Here is a 14,780-nt window from a genome sequence, read left to right on the forward strand (position 1 = left end):
TAAATGAATTCAAAGTATCCTGTTTTACATGTTTTCTTTTTATCTTCTATTCATAAATATTCACGCAATAAATATGAAATATTTTCCCCATTATTCATATTTTTGTGTGTTAATATTATACAATATAAAAATGTCCAATTCTTTTTATTGCACCTCGGGTAAATTATGACGCTATGATTGGTTTAACACCTTCGGCCTCACCCCTATGGATTTTACTACCGGTAACCCTCTATGGATTCGTAGGGGGTCAGTAGCAAACCATATAACTTATAGTATAAATGTGCAATGCATTAAGAAGTATTCAAATAAAAAAGAACTTTACCTATTCCCCTCACTATGTAATAAAAACCGTAATCCTGAGGGTTTGTTATTTTGAATTTGTGAGCAATCATGGAACCTAAAATATAAAAAAAATCTTCAATATACGGGATACTACTCTAAATATTTTAAAACAGTATACACAAATTGTATGTGGATCAATGTGTGAAACAGTCAGCTATCTCCAAAAACCAAGTGAAAGAGAGTCATTTCAAAATTCCTAATTTGGTTAAATAGGGCTAAAGCCAGGCTATTAATTTCCTCTAGATAACAAAGTAAAAAAATGTTACTATATATCTATTGTTGTACAAGAAGTTAGCACAGTTATGCTTATTATTACAGATATATGATACCTACACATCTTATTGTTGATTGAAACTACTTAATAAAAATTCAAGTTGAAAGGCCCCAATGTAACTAAATCCTTGTCAAACTGTGCTGTCAAATAATGACAAATAATAACACTGGAGCAGGGAGATGACCATGGAGATTGATTATATTTCATCAATTTTTAAGGAAGTTATTTTGAACTATAAATATATACAGAAGTGGAAGATTATACTGTGACACTGCATTTGGTAAATTGGACATGCTGTCTTTTATAATGATGCACATTGTACTGAAAAGTATTACATTTTTTGTTGTTGTAATCAATCAAAGTTTAAAATTGTTTCTGAAATCCATCAAAGTTAAATTAAGCCCTATAAATTACTTGTGGTAACAAAAATCTACAACTGCACTGCCTGACACAGAGTGAGCAGATAATGTGAAATGTGGTCCTTAAACATTCTTTTTTTAATAGTAATTGTCTTGTATGTTCAATATTTATTCATTTTAGATTCTGTGCAACAAATAAAATCCTATGTTTTTAGATCAATCTACTTGCAAAGTTTGCTCTGTCATAAATGTACTTACAAACATCTCGAGTATTCATATTAGGTCTGACAGGTAAAGTTTTCCAGATAATGGAATCTCTCAGTTCATCTGGGATGGCAATCTTTAGAAAACCTTGCATGTCACTAATACTGGGTAAACGACTCTGAAATGTAAACAATATTGTTATTAATATGGGTTGACTTTTTTTTGTTGTTGCTTCAAGTCTTTGTTCTTTGTGTAAATATCACATGCATACTCAGAATAAAAACATCAACTGGAGGATTCCATACATTGGTTAATAAAAAAGAGGGGAAGCATTTTGTCTGATACTTAAAAACTAGGACATACTGAAACAGGTCAGAATTTTGCATAATAACACACTAACTATCTATAAACTCCTCATAAAGAATTATTTCCAAAGTTTTGAAATATACCTACAGTGTGGCACTTCAGAAATTAGAAGTGGTATATCATAGTCCACATGAATAAAATATACATTGCTTAAATACTTCTACAAACACACTGAATAAATTCTGAATTGCAAATAGACATCATAAATGACTAAATAGATGCTAAGGAAACAGATTTAAATGACAAGTTTAGATTAACTTTAATCAAGGAAATATTTCTGTTGATATTAAGATTATGGAACATTAATAGTCATAGTAACAACAGATAAAGAAAACCAAAATTGAAAGTGAAAGTTATTAAAATCTTTGAATTGTTATTACATGTACAACAGTACCTCATGTTGAGTATTTTTGGCTTCCTGCATTTCTTTAAAGTTTTTCAGAACCAATACAGCACTATTCAATGAAGTCAGATAATATCCTCCTTCTGTGTTCATAACAGCTGGATTTATCAGATCCCACATGTAGTCAGCCTCTACCTCAGCTGCAATTATCCCACAGTGTACCACTACATAGATCAACATTGGCAAGAAATCTGGAAAAATAATAAGTATTACAAAACCAATTATGAAACAGTGTTTGTTGAGCAAAATTCTAATTTCAAATTCAAAGATTATTTGAACATAAATAACATTTAAGATATGATATTTAAAACAATAATTTTCAAGCAATAGTGTAAGTGCAGTTCTTAGCAAGATGTCAATAAGACAACAGCTGTGCATAAGAAAGCTTTTGTCCAAATTTTACAAAATTCCATGAAGGTTTTCCATAGTTATTGATGTCTAAAAATACTTTAACAACAAACAGAATCTAAATGCTGACTCCACTGATGCAGCCAGAGGCAAAATGTAGGATTGCTATGTCTTGCTTCCACCACATAAATGTTGCAGGCTTGACAAAAATACTACTTATTCAAATAACAGAATTGTCTTCAGCATGATCATGCATATAGGCATATCACTCACTGATGACAAACTTACAGTACACTTCAAGATAAAATCAGTAGAACTTATAAGAATATGTAACCTTTTGAATTTCTTTCTTGTGGTCTATTTTTTTTCATGCACAATCATTCCATATCAATTTTAATCTTCAAAAGAGTAATAACTTACCATCTGCCCCAACAGCCACTGGTCCTTGTATTGTTTCATCAGTATTCCCATTCAACTGTAAACAACGACAAGAATTAAAAAAAAGAGACACATTAACACTCCTTTCAACAAACTGACTAATGTATCAAACCTTGAATAACATCTGAAAATTTATATTAGAATAAGTCTTTAAAACACTGAGTTTATTTTCATGACATGTACCACTGTGGATACTGCATTATAATTCCAATAATAAAATAGGTAACAATTCTACTTCGGAACTTTACATAAAAATCAATTACTGTAAACGTGAAAATTGTTAGAGCCATGTTGATTTTCTCTCATTTTGCAATCACGTAAAATCGACAAAACATTTCCTGATTTTTGAATGGAAGGTAAACTTATTGTTCCACACAAATTTAATCCCTGGGCTAAACATTTATACATTGAAATTACAAGAAATAACCCACCAAAATATCGATGCTCACAGTAAAATTATATGAAAATAACTTACACACTGATAAATGCACTGTGTAGCTTGTAGAAGATGTTCTAGCTTCTTCAGCGGAGAATAGGCTTTCTGCATCTTTGTAAGATGGAATCTGATTGTCTCCATTTGTGAACTGTTTGGAACTGATGCACCACTCTGTTTTAAAATGTTTTTCATGTTAATTCATAATATTATATAAGGGCTAAATAATATCAATAAACAAGACTGTTCTCGTGTACTGGTAGTGATTTTCTGGTATTTTGGTTTAAGCATAATTTTAAGCATGGTGGTAAAACCATTAAATAAATTTGAAAATTGGTTTAAAAAATCATGTGTTCAGGAACAAGTTGTTTGAAAACAAATCTCTTCAAAAAGGAACACTTGTATCTAGTTTCAACTACCTTAAAAAATGCTTATTTTTGTAAAGTTAAACATCAGAATTTATCTAAGCAGTCAATTTTTTTTTTATTAGTTCCAGGGAAATAACTCATATCTGACACTGTGAAGTACATTCTTACTGGATTTCAAACAAGGCAGAATAAAAAAATTTGCTTTGAAAATTGTTTTAAAAATTGCCAACACACTTTAAACTTCAACTCTGCAGGTGGGGCTTGAGAAATAAACAAATCAAATAAGAAAATTCATAAGGGTTCCGCGGAACCCTGTGTCTCGCCTACTTTTGCTGTTTTCAGTGTGATAGGGGAATGCACATAATAGAACAGTTAATTAAATAAAACGTTTGAAATGTATGAAAAAAGTTATGCTTGTAAAAAATGAATACAGTATGCAATCAAATCTATAGATTTATAAAAGAGTTGAAACATAAATTTATTGAATGAACAAATGATAAAGAAGATAATCTTTACATTTTCCTCTAGATACTATCTTTTGATTGTAAGAAGTTTCTGTCCAAGTTTGGTAAAAATCCAGGCTGGTTTATGAATCTTATAAATGTTTTAAAAACTTTAACTGCAGACTATATGTAATGTTAAATGGAATAAAAACTAAGTCCATTTATAAGTAATATACGGAAAAACAGGAAATAAATTTTTACAAAATTTCCTTCTAGATACTAGCTTTTGATCATAAACAAGCTTCTGTCCAAGTTTGGTACAAATCCAGGATAGTTAAAGAAAGTTATTAAAATTTTAAAAACTTTAATCAGAGTGAATTTAATGTTAACTGGCAGAAAAACTAAGTCCATTTATAAGTAAAATATGGATAAAAAGGATTTTTTTTTTACAAAATTTACTTCTGGATACTATCTTATGATCATAAACAAGCTTCTGTCCAAGTTTGGTAGAAATCCAGGATAGTTTAAGAAAGTTATTAAAATTTCAAAAACTTTAACCACAGAGTGAAAACTTGTGGACGCCGCAGATGCCGACGGAATGTAGGATCGCTATGTCTCACTTTTGCGACAAAAGTCGCAGGCTCGACAAATACCTGTTTAATGGTGTTATCCTTAGGGCTGTTCCATTAAAACATACATGGTACCCAGGAAAGGCACTTTATAAATGGGGTAACCACCTAAAGAGGCAAATTAAGATTTCACTTACATTTCCACTAAGCAAAAACATAGATAACACCCACCCATAGTTGAGAATTGGAAGTGCCTTCCCTGCATGTTTTTATGGAACATCCCTTACAGTGTTTGGATGAAATATTATGGGTCTTGCATATCTCTACAAAAGGTACATACCCTTAGACCTATTTCTACTGGTGTTTTACTTCTGGCATATTTTATGTTCCTTGATAAAGATGGTAAACTTCCATTGCTGAAAGACAATATAAAATTACAGAATATTGCTGTTGAGCAAAAACTTATAGAAGCTATATGACAGACAATATTATGCTTTCTTATTTAAGGAAAGACAATTAATGAGTAATGTAAGTTGCTTTACTTTATCTATTGTCTTGCTGAATTTGAATAAAAAAAGACAAATTTCAGGATTTCAAGTAAAAAATTTACTGTACAATATAAATGTTCAAGGCAGTTAATGTTTGCTGGTATTATATTTCATGTATTTGTAACATTATTCAGTTTTGTTGATGCTATTCCCATGCCTTTATTGTGCCTGGAACAAAATAATGAAAAGTACTTTATTTTCTTTTACTTACGTTGTGTATTCTTCAACAAACAATCTGTATATATGGTGTTTCAGAGGTCTGAGTACACATACATGCAAGGCTTTTTCTATAATACCATCTATGTTCAATATTTCATTGGGATTCAGCTAAAAAAATTTAAAAGTTTATATGAGTATGATAAAATAATACCTTTCCTTAAAAAGTTATTCTAACAGGAATTGCATGATAACAAAAGTCTTGAAATTATCATAATTATGGCTATTCTATGGGAGTTCACTCCAAGGCATTCAAAATTATAAGTGTGGTTTGAGTTCAAGTGACTTGAGTGAAAAAAGAGTCCTTAGACTACTTTTGTGGTTTTCACCAATTAAATATAGTCTGAAGGTAGATAACCAACTGACATTCTCACTAAATCCAAAAAGCAACATGTAGTATATTTGATTGCATCGAGATCTACAAAAAGCTTTTCAAAAAAAGACAGGGCATGGAACATATATGTCCTTGAAATTGACTCATACTTATTTTTAGAATCCAAGAGATCAAACTAAGTGTAAGTCTACTGACAATAAACTTACATTGGTCCTTTCCTTCTGTATAATTTCGTCTAGTTCTCCTTCTCCATGCTTTACGAGATAATTCTTTATTCCTGTCATAAACTGTCTTACCTAGAAGAAGAAAGTATACCTTGGATGATCCTATTATTCTAATGAAACTGCCCTTCCAAACATTACTGCTGTCAGTAACTGCGAGTACTCTCAGATCTGTACTTAGTGTCCTTTTTGTTGTTAGGGATGAGGGATGGATAAATACCCTGCCATGTCCGATCTGTGTTTTTGTTTGATTGTTTTGCTTTGTATCGATCTGATGAGTTAAGCCTTTTTCAACTGATTTTTAATGTTTGTTCTTATGCTGTGCTGTTTCACCACTGTCCCAGATTAGGGGAGGGTTGAGCCCTCACAAACATGTTTAACCCCGCCACATTCTTCAAATGCATGTCCCAAGTCAGGAGCCTGTAGTTTTGTGGTTGTCTTTGGTTCATGTCGGTCATAATTGTTTTTCGTAAATTGTTTTGTTATATAAATTTGGCCGTTAGTTTTCTCAATTGAATTGTTTCATATTTTTTATGTCAGGGTCTTTTATAGCCGACTATGTGGTATAGGTTTTTCTCATTGTTGAAGGCCGTACGGTTGCCTATAATTGCTTACACCCATTTCATTTGAACTTTGGTGGATAGTTGTCTCATTGGCAATCAAACCTCATCTCCATTTTTTTACATATCTGAATAAAAGTGTATTACATGCAGAAAAATTGGTTTATTATTGAATATTACATTTTCTCATCATTCAGAATATTTATGGAGGTGACCTTACTTGATCTTATGCTTGCAATCTATTGTTCTTTCTTCTTTTTACTAAAAATTATCAGCAAATACTAAAGTTTTATAAAAGGTAGCTTAAGATCAAACTGGCTCATCTCAAATTGGCATAAAATTAATATTAGATACAGATTTAGGTACTTTTAAATAACCCTTTTTTTTCTTAACAGATTTTTATTTTGTTGGCTGTTTTGGATTCTTTGATGTAATTATTTTCCTTTTTTACATTGAGCTTTTCAGGACATGGCAGGTCTCTTGGACTTGTTTTATTTTGAAGGCACCAGCCAATTATTTCACTATTTTATAAAGACTCTGGTGTGAATATGAAAAAACTGAATACCAATTATCTAATACAGGATATTACTTACATTTCTAGTGACAAAATGGGGATTAGTTTCTTGACTTTCTAGTGTACACTGAATAAAGTTTTCTATAGTACTACCAAATGTTGTATTTCTGTCTTGAGACAACCTGCAAAAGGAAACCGAAATATGGACTAAAGGTACTGATTGAAAAGTACCAAAAATAGAATGCATTATATATATATTGGTCATTACATAAGGTGATATATTGATACCATCTTCCCCTTAATCTAAAGTATGAATGTCTCACTTATCATATTACAAATTCAAGATGAAGAACATGTACAGCATCATCTAATTTATTGTCAATTACAAATAAAATGGAATCTTAAAAATAATGTCTGACATTGAAGATTTTTGTCAGTATATAAACCTATATATATATATACAGGTTAAGTAATTCAAATTTAGTTAATTTTAATCCTGGTACAAGAGTGCAGATTTACAGTTTATGCATGTCAAGATTTAGACAGACAAGTTTCACCGTTTTGAACAATAACTTTAAAAATATACACATATAATAAATTGTCTAATTTTTTAATAAAGTATCTGTGCATGATGAAACCTGCAGTCATCAATAATGAAACTAAGTTGTTTACTGTGTTCGTTCTGTAATTCTATAGCAAGGATAGTTTTCATTTCATCGTAAAAGAAGTCAATATCATATGCCTTGAAACATTTCGACAATTACAAAAATGTCAGTTGTGTTAATTTTTTAAAGCATATGATATTTCTTTTGAAAATATCTCAATTAAAAAAACAGATATATCTCTTATTTGTGTTACAATTTCTACACCTGCAGTAAATGGAACAAGCATTCTGAGAGTATTGCATGGCAATACATAGTCCCCTACCGGTTAAGAATTCATTGTACTGGAACAAAATGCTAACTTGATCTATAACTTGTCATGATGTAAACTATATAACAAATATCAAGTCAATATCTTCAAGCATGACGAAAAAAAGTGTGGAAAACTGATTATTTGAGTGAATTTTTTAAGTCCAAGGGCCATAACTCTGCACTTAATCATCAGACCAGATCAAAATTCATACTTGATCTGTAACTTGTCATGATAAAACTATATACTAATTATTAAATCAATATCTTCAAGCATAACAAAAAAAAGTGTGGAAAACTGATTATTTGAGTGAATTCTCTAAGTCCAAGGACCATAACTCTGCACAAAATCATCAGACCAGAACAAATTTTGAACTTAATCTGTAACTTGTCATGATAAAACTATATACCAATTATTAAATCAATATCTTCAAGCATAACAAAAAAAAGTGTGGAAAACTGATTATTTGAGTGAATTTTCTAAGTCAAAGGACCATAACTCTGCACAAAATCATCAGACCAAAACATAATTCAAACTTGATCTGTAACTTGTCAGGATAAAACTATATACCAAATTTCAAATCAATATCGTCAAGCATGAAGAAAAAAAGTATGGAAAACTGATTTGCCGGATTGACTGATGGACAGACAGACAGACAGACAGACAGACAGACAGACAGACAGACAGACAGATAGACAGACAGACGGATGGAGTACAAACCTTCGTCGACTTAAAAGACAAAAACTGATCAGTCGATCACATATAAAGAAAGACCACCCATATCTCCATTATTACTTTTCTTACATTTTTTCTAATTCTGCAAGTCTGGTTTGAGAGTAGACACTTCTTAAGTATTTCAAAGTGATTTTCATTTGTGAAAAGCAAAAAGTTGTCTATTTGTAATGACAAAGAATCATAACATTTCAACTTTTCATTTTTTCATGTAAACTAAAAATAATTCACAATTACTCTTCATTACTGAAGTTCAACATAAAATTGAATCTAACCTGCATATATACTCTCTGATCTTGTATTCCGGGCTGTCTTCTTTTCTTTTTTCTATTGAAGAAAAAAATAAATTAATTTCAAAAGCAGATCACATAAATAGCATATTTTCTCTTACAGTATACAATTTTCCTCCACTTTTTAGGGTCGGTGGTTCTCTCCAGGTACTCTTGGCTTCCTCCACAAATAAAAACTGGTTGCCATGATTTAGCCAAGAGTTCTAAAAGTGGAGGTAAAACACCATCAATCAATCAATCTTTTGAATATCACTCTGCCAGTTCTCTCCAGGTTTTGAAATTCACTGTGCCAGTTCTCTCCAGGTTTTTGAAAATATAGGATTTTCTTTTGGCAGTTATGAATGATCAAAATGCAACATTCACACATCAAATTAAGAGTTTTTTTAATTTTTCCTACAAAATGACACTATGCATGTTTTGCAATAATTAAATGAAGAATTAAATGTACTGTAAATATTTAGTTAAAGTATAAGAAATTAGACATTGTCAAACACCAATACAAATTGCTCATGTATTTAATTAAATTTCAACAATATGTAGAGAGAAGAATAACTTTATTATCATATCGAAGATTAACAGCTTGCTTAGAGTAATTGAATTTGATGTGATATATGAATAAAACTGTCACTAAATGGCATATAACTTTTTTTTTAATCTCTATTGAGGTTTTTTGTTAGCTGATTTATATATTAAGCATCTGTTCATGATGGAAGGTCGTGAGGTCACCATACAGTCTCAACAATATGACACGTTCTAAATCGCCTGTAGATAATCTGTTTTCTTAAACAATGTGTAACTGGCATGATGTTAATCCCACATCTATTTTCATTTATACAGAGTTGTGTATCATAAGATCGTGTAAAATGATAATTGATAGACCTTACTTTTTAAAGCAATAATAATTTTAGCTAAAATCCCATTTAAAATTTTTCATTGGAATTTTTACATTGTTTCCTCATGTTCTAGTTAACAAGAGGCTCTCAAGAGCCTGAATCGCTCACCTGTATTTCAGAGGAGAAGATTTTCAAATGTAAGCAAACTTGATGAACAAATTGTGTAAAATTGTCTTTAAAGGGCAATAACTCCTTAAGGGGTCAATTGACAATTTTGGTCATATTAACTTTTTTGTAGATCTTACTTTGCTGAACATTATTGCTGCTTACAGTTTATATATATCTATTATAATATTCAAAATAATAACAAAAAACCGCAAAATTTTGTTAAAACTACCAATTCGGTGGCAGCAACCCAACAATGCGTTGTTCGATTCCTCTGAAAATTTCAGGGCCGATAGATCTTGACCAATTGAACAATTTTACCCCATGTCAGATTTGCTCCAAAAGCTTTAGTTTATGAGATATAAGCCAAAAACTGCATTTGACCCCTATGTTCTATTTTTAGCCATGGCGGCCATGTTTGTCGATGGATCAAAACTTTGGATACAATTTATAAACTAGATATCCTAAGGAACATTTAGTTAAAGTTTGAAGGTATTTGGCCCAGTAGTTTCAGAGGAGAAGATTTTTGAAATAGTTTACGACTACAGACGACGACAGACGACAACAGACAACGACGACAGACGACGGACGCCAAGTGATGGCATAAGCTCACATGGTGAGCTAAAAATAAATTTGTTATTAACACACCTGACAGACTGATAAGGGATTTTAACAGACACTTAATATGACGGACAACATGTTCAAAAAATCATTATAACCTACTGATTAAATAGGTTTTAAATTTATTCTGTATACAACAATAAATTTCAAATTATACCAAATAATCCACAAAATTTTGAATACAAATATATCCATTGTATAATATTAGCCAGTTTGTCTACGAAACTATTATTTACCATTTAAAAGATGATGACAAGAAAACAGGATAATTCTGAAGACAGGTACAAACAAATCGATTAAATGTGATACACAAATAAACTTAATCTAGATCCTATCACAAACCACCTCATCAATTACCCTAAATATCACAGAAGTCATTAAACTTTACAATAGAAGAACCTGGTCCAGATCAAAAAGTCGTTTATTTATAACTCCTCAAAATAATTCCATTATAATACATTAATCATCGTAATCTTTAAATGGATAATGGTGACAAAAGAGTTGAAGAAACTATGTAAATTTAGTCTAAATAAAGAAAATTATCTTTTTAACAAAGAAGTGCTTTTGCAAGCAATACATAAATCAGTCAGTGCCACTGAGGTAAACAGGCCAACAGCAAACAATGGGGAAATTCAAAACACATCTTTGTATTTTTGTAATATGTCAGACAATGCTTATTATCTTATACATTGAATTTGCTCCTCTTCCACATTTCATAATGTGATATTACTGAAAGACATGCTTTTTTTTATGATTTCAATACACCATTTTATAATAATTCAAACAGTACTTAATAACTACCTGCCTAGCAAATTTTCAATGTCTACCATGTCAATTTAACAAGAAAGCTTTTAACATGAACATCCTAACCTCTCATTGTTAAGATAGAAAAAAGAGCATTTGTGTTTGGTTTATATATACAGGTGCATAAACTGAAAGCCATCAATATCAAAGAGGGTTGGGCTACTAAATCTAAGTGCAGTGTTCAAGATTTCAACCCATTTAAATAGATTACATGTATTCACAAGTGAAATTATGGCAAAAAAGGAAACAGGAATGTAAGTTTCTATTGTAGCTGAAAGCTGTTCGTCCTGTTTTTTCACTCGAAATTAAAAGATTAGAAATCTCTGACTGAGTCTTCTTTAACATTATTCATGTCAATCTGTTCTAAATGTTATTAATAAGTTTTTGCATTAATGAATTAACTTATAAATACCAAATAACTTTCAAAACATAAGGTATAATACACGATACATTCTGAATCTGCTGAAATATATTTTATTTCATCTCAAAAACATAGTCTTAGATATACCTAAACACTGTTTCATTCACTATATTTTGTCTTACTTTCTATTTTTCTACTTTCCTGCCTGATAACAATTTCAATTGTTTACATAGACGTCTTTCCTGTTTTTATTTGTATTGTTAGATTGCTGACTTATTGAGGCATTACTCACGTCTTTGGGCTTTTTAATAGTCTGTTCTCAAAATTCTGAAACTTTTACATTCTTTTAAAAAATATTTTAGCAATAGACTTTTGAGATATATTTAAAATCAACTGCATAAGAAAACACAAGCAGCACCTATATGTGTATATTTCAAGGTAGCAGTCAGTTTATATTGAGAATATGGCACAACATTATGGCTGGAACAATGTTTTCTCACATTTATACACTCATGTATTGTAAATTGTCTTACATATGACACCTTTAATTTCAGTTGCTTTGATTGGTAGCTAATTCATTGTGAAGATAACCTTTTTATTTCCTTGTTGACAACAGCTCCATTTTTTTTTATCCTAGATACCAGATAGACTGAAAATGTATGGGAATTTTTTTTATCACAATCTCATCAAAACTCACTAACAATACCTAGGAGAATCAATAAACTCATACATAAGTATACTAGAATTAATAAAGCTATACATTGTAGCATTCACTAACCTTTTTTGTTGTGTTGCTGTACATCTCTGTGATCTGGACCTTGAGGGTCTGTCTGAACACATTTACCAGTGGTTTTATGATCATTAGAAGAATAATGTTTTGATTGCTGATGTTTTGTTCTATCCTCCAGATCAGTTAAATTGTCTAAACTACTTCCTAAAGATGGAGGCTGGAGCATTAAATCATGAGTATCTATGACATCCTCGTCTGAATCACCAACAAGAGTGGAATCTGAGTGACAACTACTGCGATCACCAGGAGATCTCTGATCTATGTGAAGAGTATCCTTTTGCCAGGCTAAAATTCGTGAATGAAGGTCCATCTGTGGTACTGATTTAGGGTCACAATTTAAAAGAGAACCATAAAAGGTTTTGTCCCATGGTGCACAGAATTCAGTTTCTGCATTAGACCTTGTTGATACTGGTGCATAGTGACTTGTAAGATTATCATATTCTGACATAGCACCGCTGTAAATAATTGTCGGAATTTGTTGTAAAGGTTTCACTGTTAATTGAGGATTCACACTGGATATTAGATCTTCCACTGTTGATAATTCTGAGAACATAGAATGTCTTGAGGCATCATTTAATTTAGATGGTCGATAAACAGGAAACCTACTCAAAGTAGGAGTTACTTGTTCTTGCTCATCACAATCATCAAACATAGAATCCTCCTGAAATTGACCATATCCACTTTTCAGTTTATTCACATTTGATCCTTTAGCTATATGTAATTTTTCTAGTTCACTAGCCACATGTTTAATGCTTTCTCTGTCAAGAACTGTCATGTTGTTATCAGCATTCTGGCTTGATCTCTCCTTCATACTATGAGATCGTCTCATCGGGACAGGAATTCTTTCCAGAACTTCTGAATCATTCAGATTAGCACCATTATTTAAATTATATTCAAAATCGTAGTTTTCCTGACTTTCATAACCAGGGGACATAATAGTCTCTAAATTAGGACCCTGTGAAACACCTTTTGCTTTTCTTCCACTAAGTCCCATAGATGGAGCTGATCGTCTCCTTATGCGAACAAGATTAACATGCTCAGTTTCATTGGCTTCTAATGCATCAAATGGTTCTGCATAAACAGGACTTTTGATACCAGATTTAGAACTACTAGATGCACCAGATCCTTTATCCTCAATATTTTTCAGAGGTTTTGGTTTACAGATAACTTTAACTGGGCTTGTTTGAGTTGATATTGTAGCAGATATTGTAGCACTAACCATTTTGTCTGATCTAAATGATTCTCCTAGTTTATCTTGAGTATTTTGAATATCTAGCGATACAGATTTCCTAAGTTTTCTTTGAGAGGAAATTGAACCTGAATGAGTTGTTTGAACTCCTGCATCTGTATGCAAGTTGTTTTGAATAGAAGTCTGAATTTTATTTTCTGATCGTATAACACTGATTGCATTGTTTAAAAGAGTAGGTGATGTTACTGTTGATTTTTCAGCTACTTTAGGATAAGGATTCCTTCTTTTACACTTATGCCGTTTTGTTTTACCTTGAACAGAAGAGATAGGAGTAGCGCAAGATGATGACCGCCAAACGTCTTCATAATCACTCATTTTATCTGATAAACTACTTTTAAAATACTGATTATCTGGGATATTTAGCAAATCTAAGGAAGTTGTAAAATATAAGTTTGATTTCTGTTTTGAAGCACGAGGATGGGTTTTAGAATTAATTCCATCACTGGAATTTCCTGATGACCAATTATCATCCATACGTTTATTTGACTGACACTTTTCACATATACTGCCTTCAGATGTTTTTCTCCGTCCTAATACTGAATGATGAATGTTGGGAGATGACACAACTGTGCCATCCCGATTTAGATGAAACCTTATGGGTGATGATTTCTGGTGAATATTAGTATGACTACCTGTCAAGCTTTCTTCAGACTGGCTTGATAGTGGTTCTTTAAAACACTGTGTTGATAAAGAATGACCTAGTTTTTGTTTCTTATAATGTTTAGCACTTGTGATATTAATTGGTTCACTTCTTGATTTATGTAAAGGTTCACTTTTTGTTGGAGTAGATAATGAATTATTAGATCCTTGGAAAGACAGTGATAAATTGGATCCTTTGTCAAATCTGTATGATGTCCAAAAATCTGAAAAGAAACAAATTTAACAGTACAAAATATTGATATTAGAATCTATAGATGCAAATACTGAGGAATATTTGAATTTTAGTGTTATATGCCATAATTAAACTATTGTCAATAATATATTTAAATGCTTGATTGGTGAATTAATGTTTTATTAGAATTTCCTTTATAGGACATATTGATTCCTAATAAAACAAGAATGTGTCCATAGTACACGGATGCC

General features: G+C 31.3%; 1 protein-coding gene across 6 annotated transcripts in view; it reads right to left on the reverse strand.

Annotated features, from left to right (window-relative positions):
- Positions 1–14,780, reverse strand: part of LOC127698639 (protein sprint-like) — a 173,308-nt gene that overhangs the window by 120,875 nt on the left and 37,653 nt on the right. For all 6 annotated transcript variants that reach the window (XR_007980921.1, XM_052202198.1, XM_052202197.1 and 3 more), the window contains 11 exons: positions 12,437–14,560; positions 8,860–8,911; positions 7,020–7,122; positions 5,852–5,941; positions 5,307–5,422; positions 4,888–4,963; positions 3,210–3,341; positions 2,717–2,771; positions 1,940–2,139; positions 1,234–1,357; positions 323–397 (listed from right to left, as the gene is read on the reverse strand). Coding sequence is in view for 5 of the 6 variants with exons in the window: in XM_052202198.1 (XP_052058158.1) it covers positions 323–397; positions 1,234–1,357; positions 1,940–2,139; positions 2,717–2,771; positions 3,210–3,341; positions 4,888–4,963; positions 5,307–5,422; positions 5,852–5,941; positions 7,020–7,122; positions 8,860–8,911; positions 12,437–14,560 (3,147 nt within the window). In the remaining variant the exon portion in view is untranslated. The remainder of the gene's footprint in view (positions 1–322; positions 398–1,233; positions 1,358–1,939; positions 2,140–2,716; positions 2,772–3,209; positions 3,342–4,887; positions 4,964–5,306; positions 5,423–5,851; positions 5,942–7,019; positions 7,123–8,859; positions 8,912–12,436; positions 14,561–14,780) is intronic.

Source organism: Mytilus californianus, unplaced genomic scaffold, assembly GCF_021869535.1.
Source record: "Mytilus californianus isolate M0D057914Y unplaced genomic scaffold, xbMytCali1.0.p SCAF_4, whole genome shotgun sequence".
Classification (NCBI taxonomy): Eukaryota; Metazoa; Mollusca; class Bivalvia; order Mytilida; family Mytilidae; genus Mytilus; species Mytilus californianus.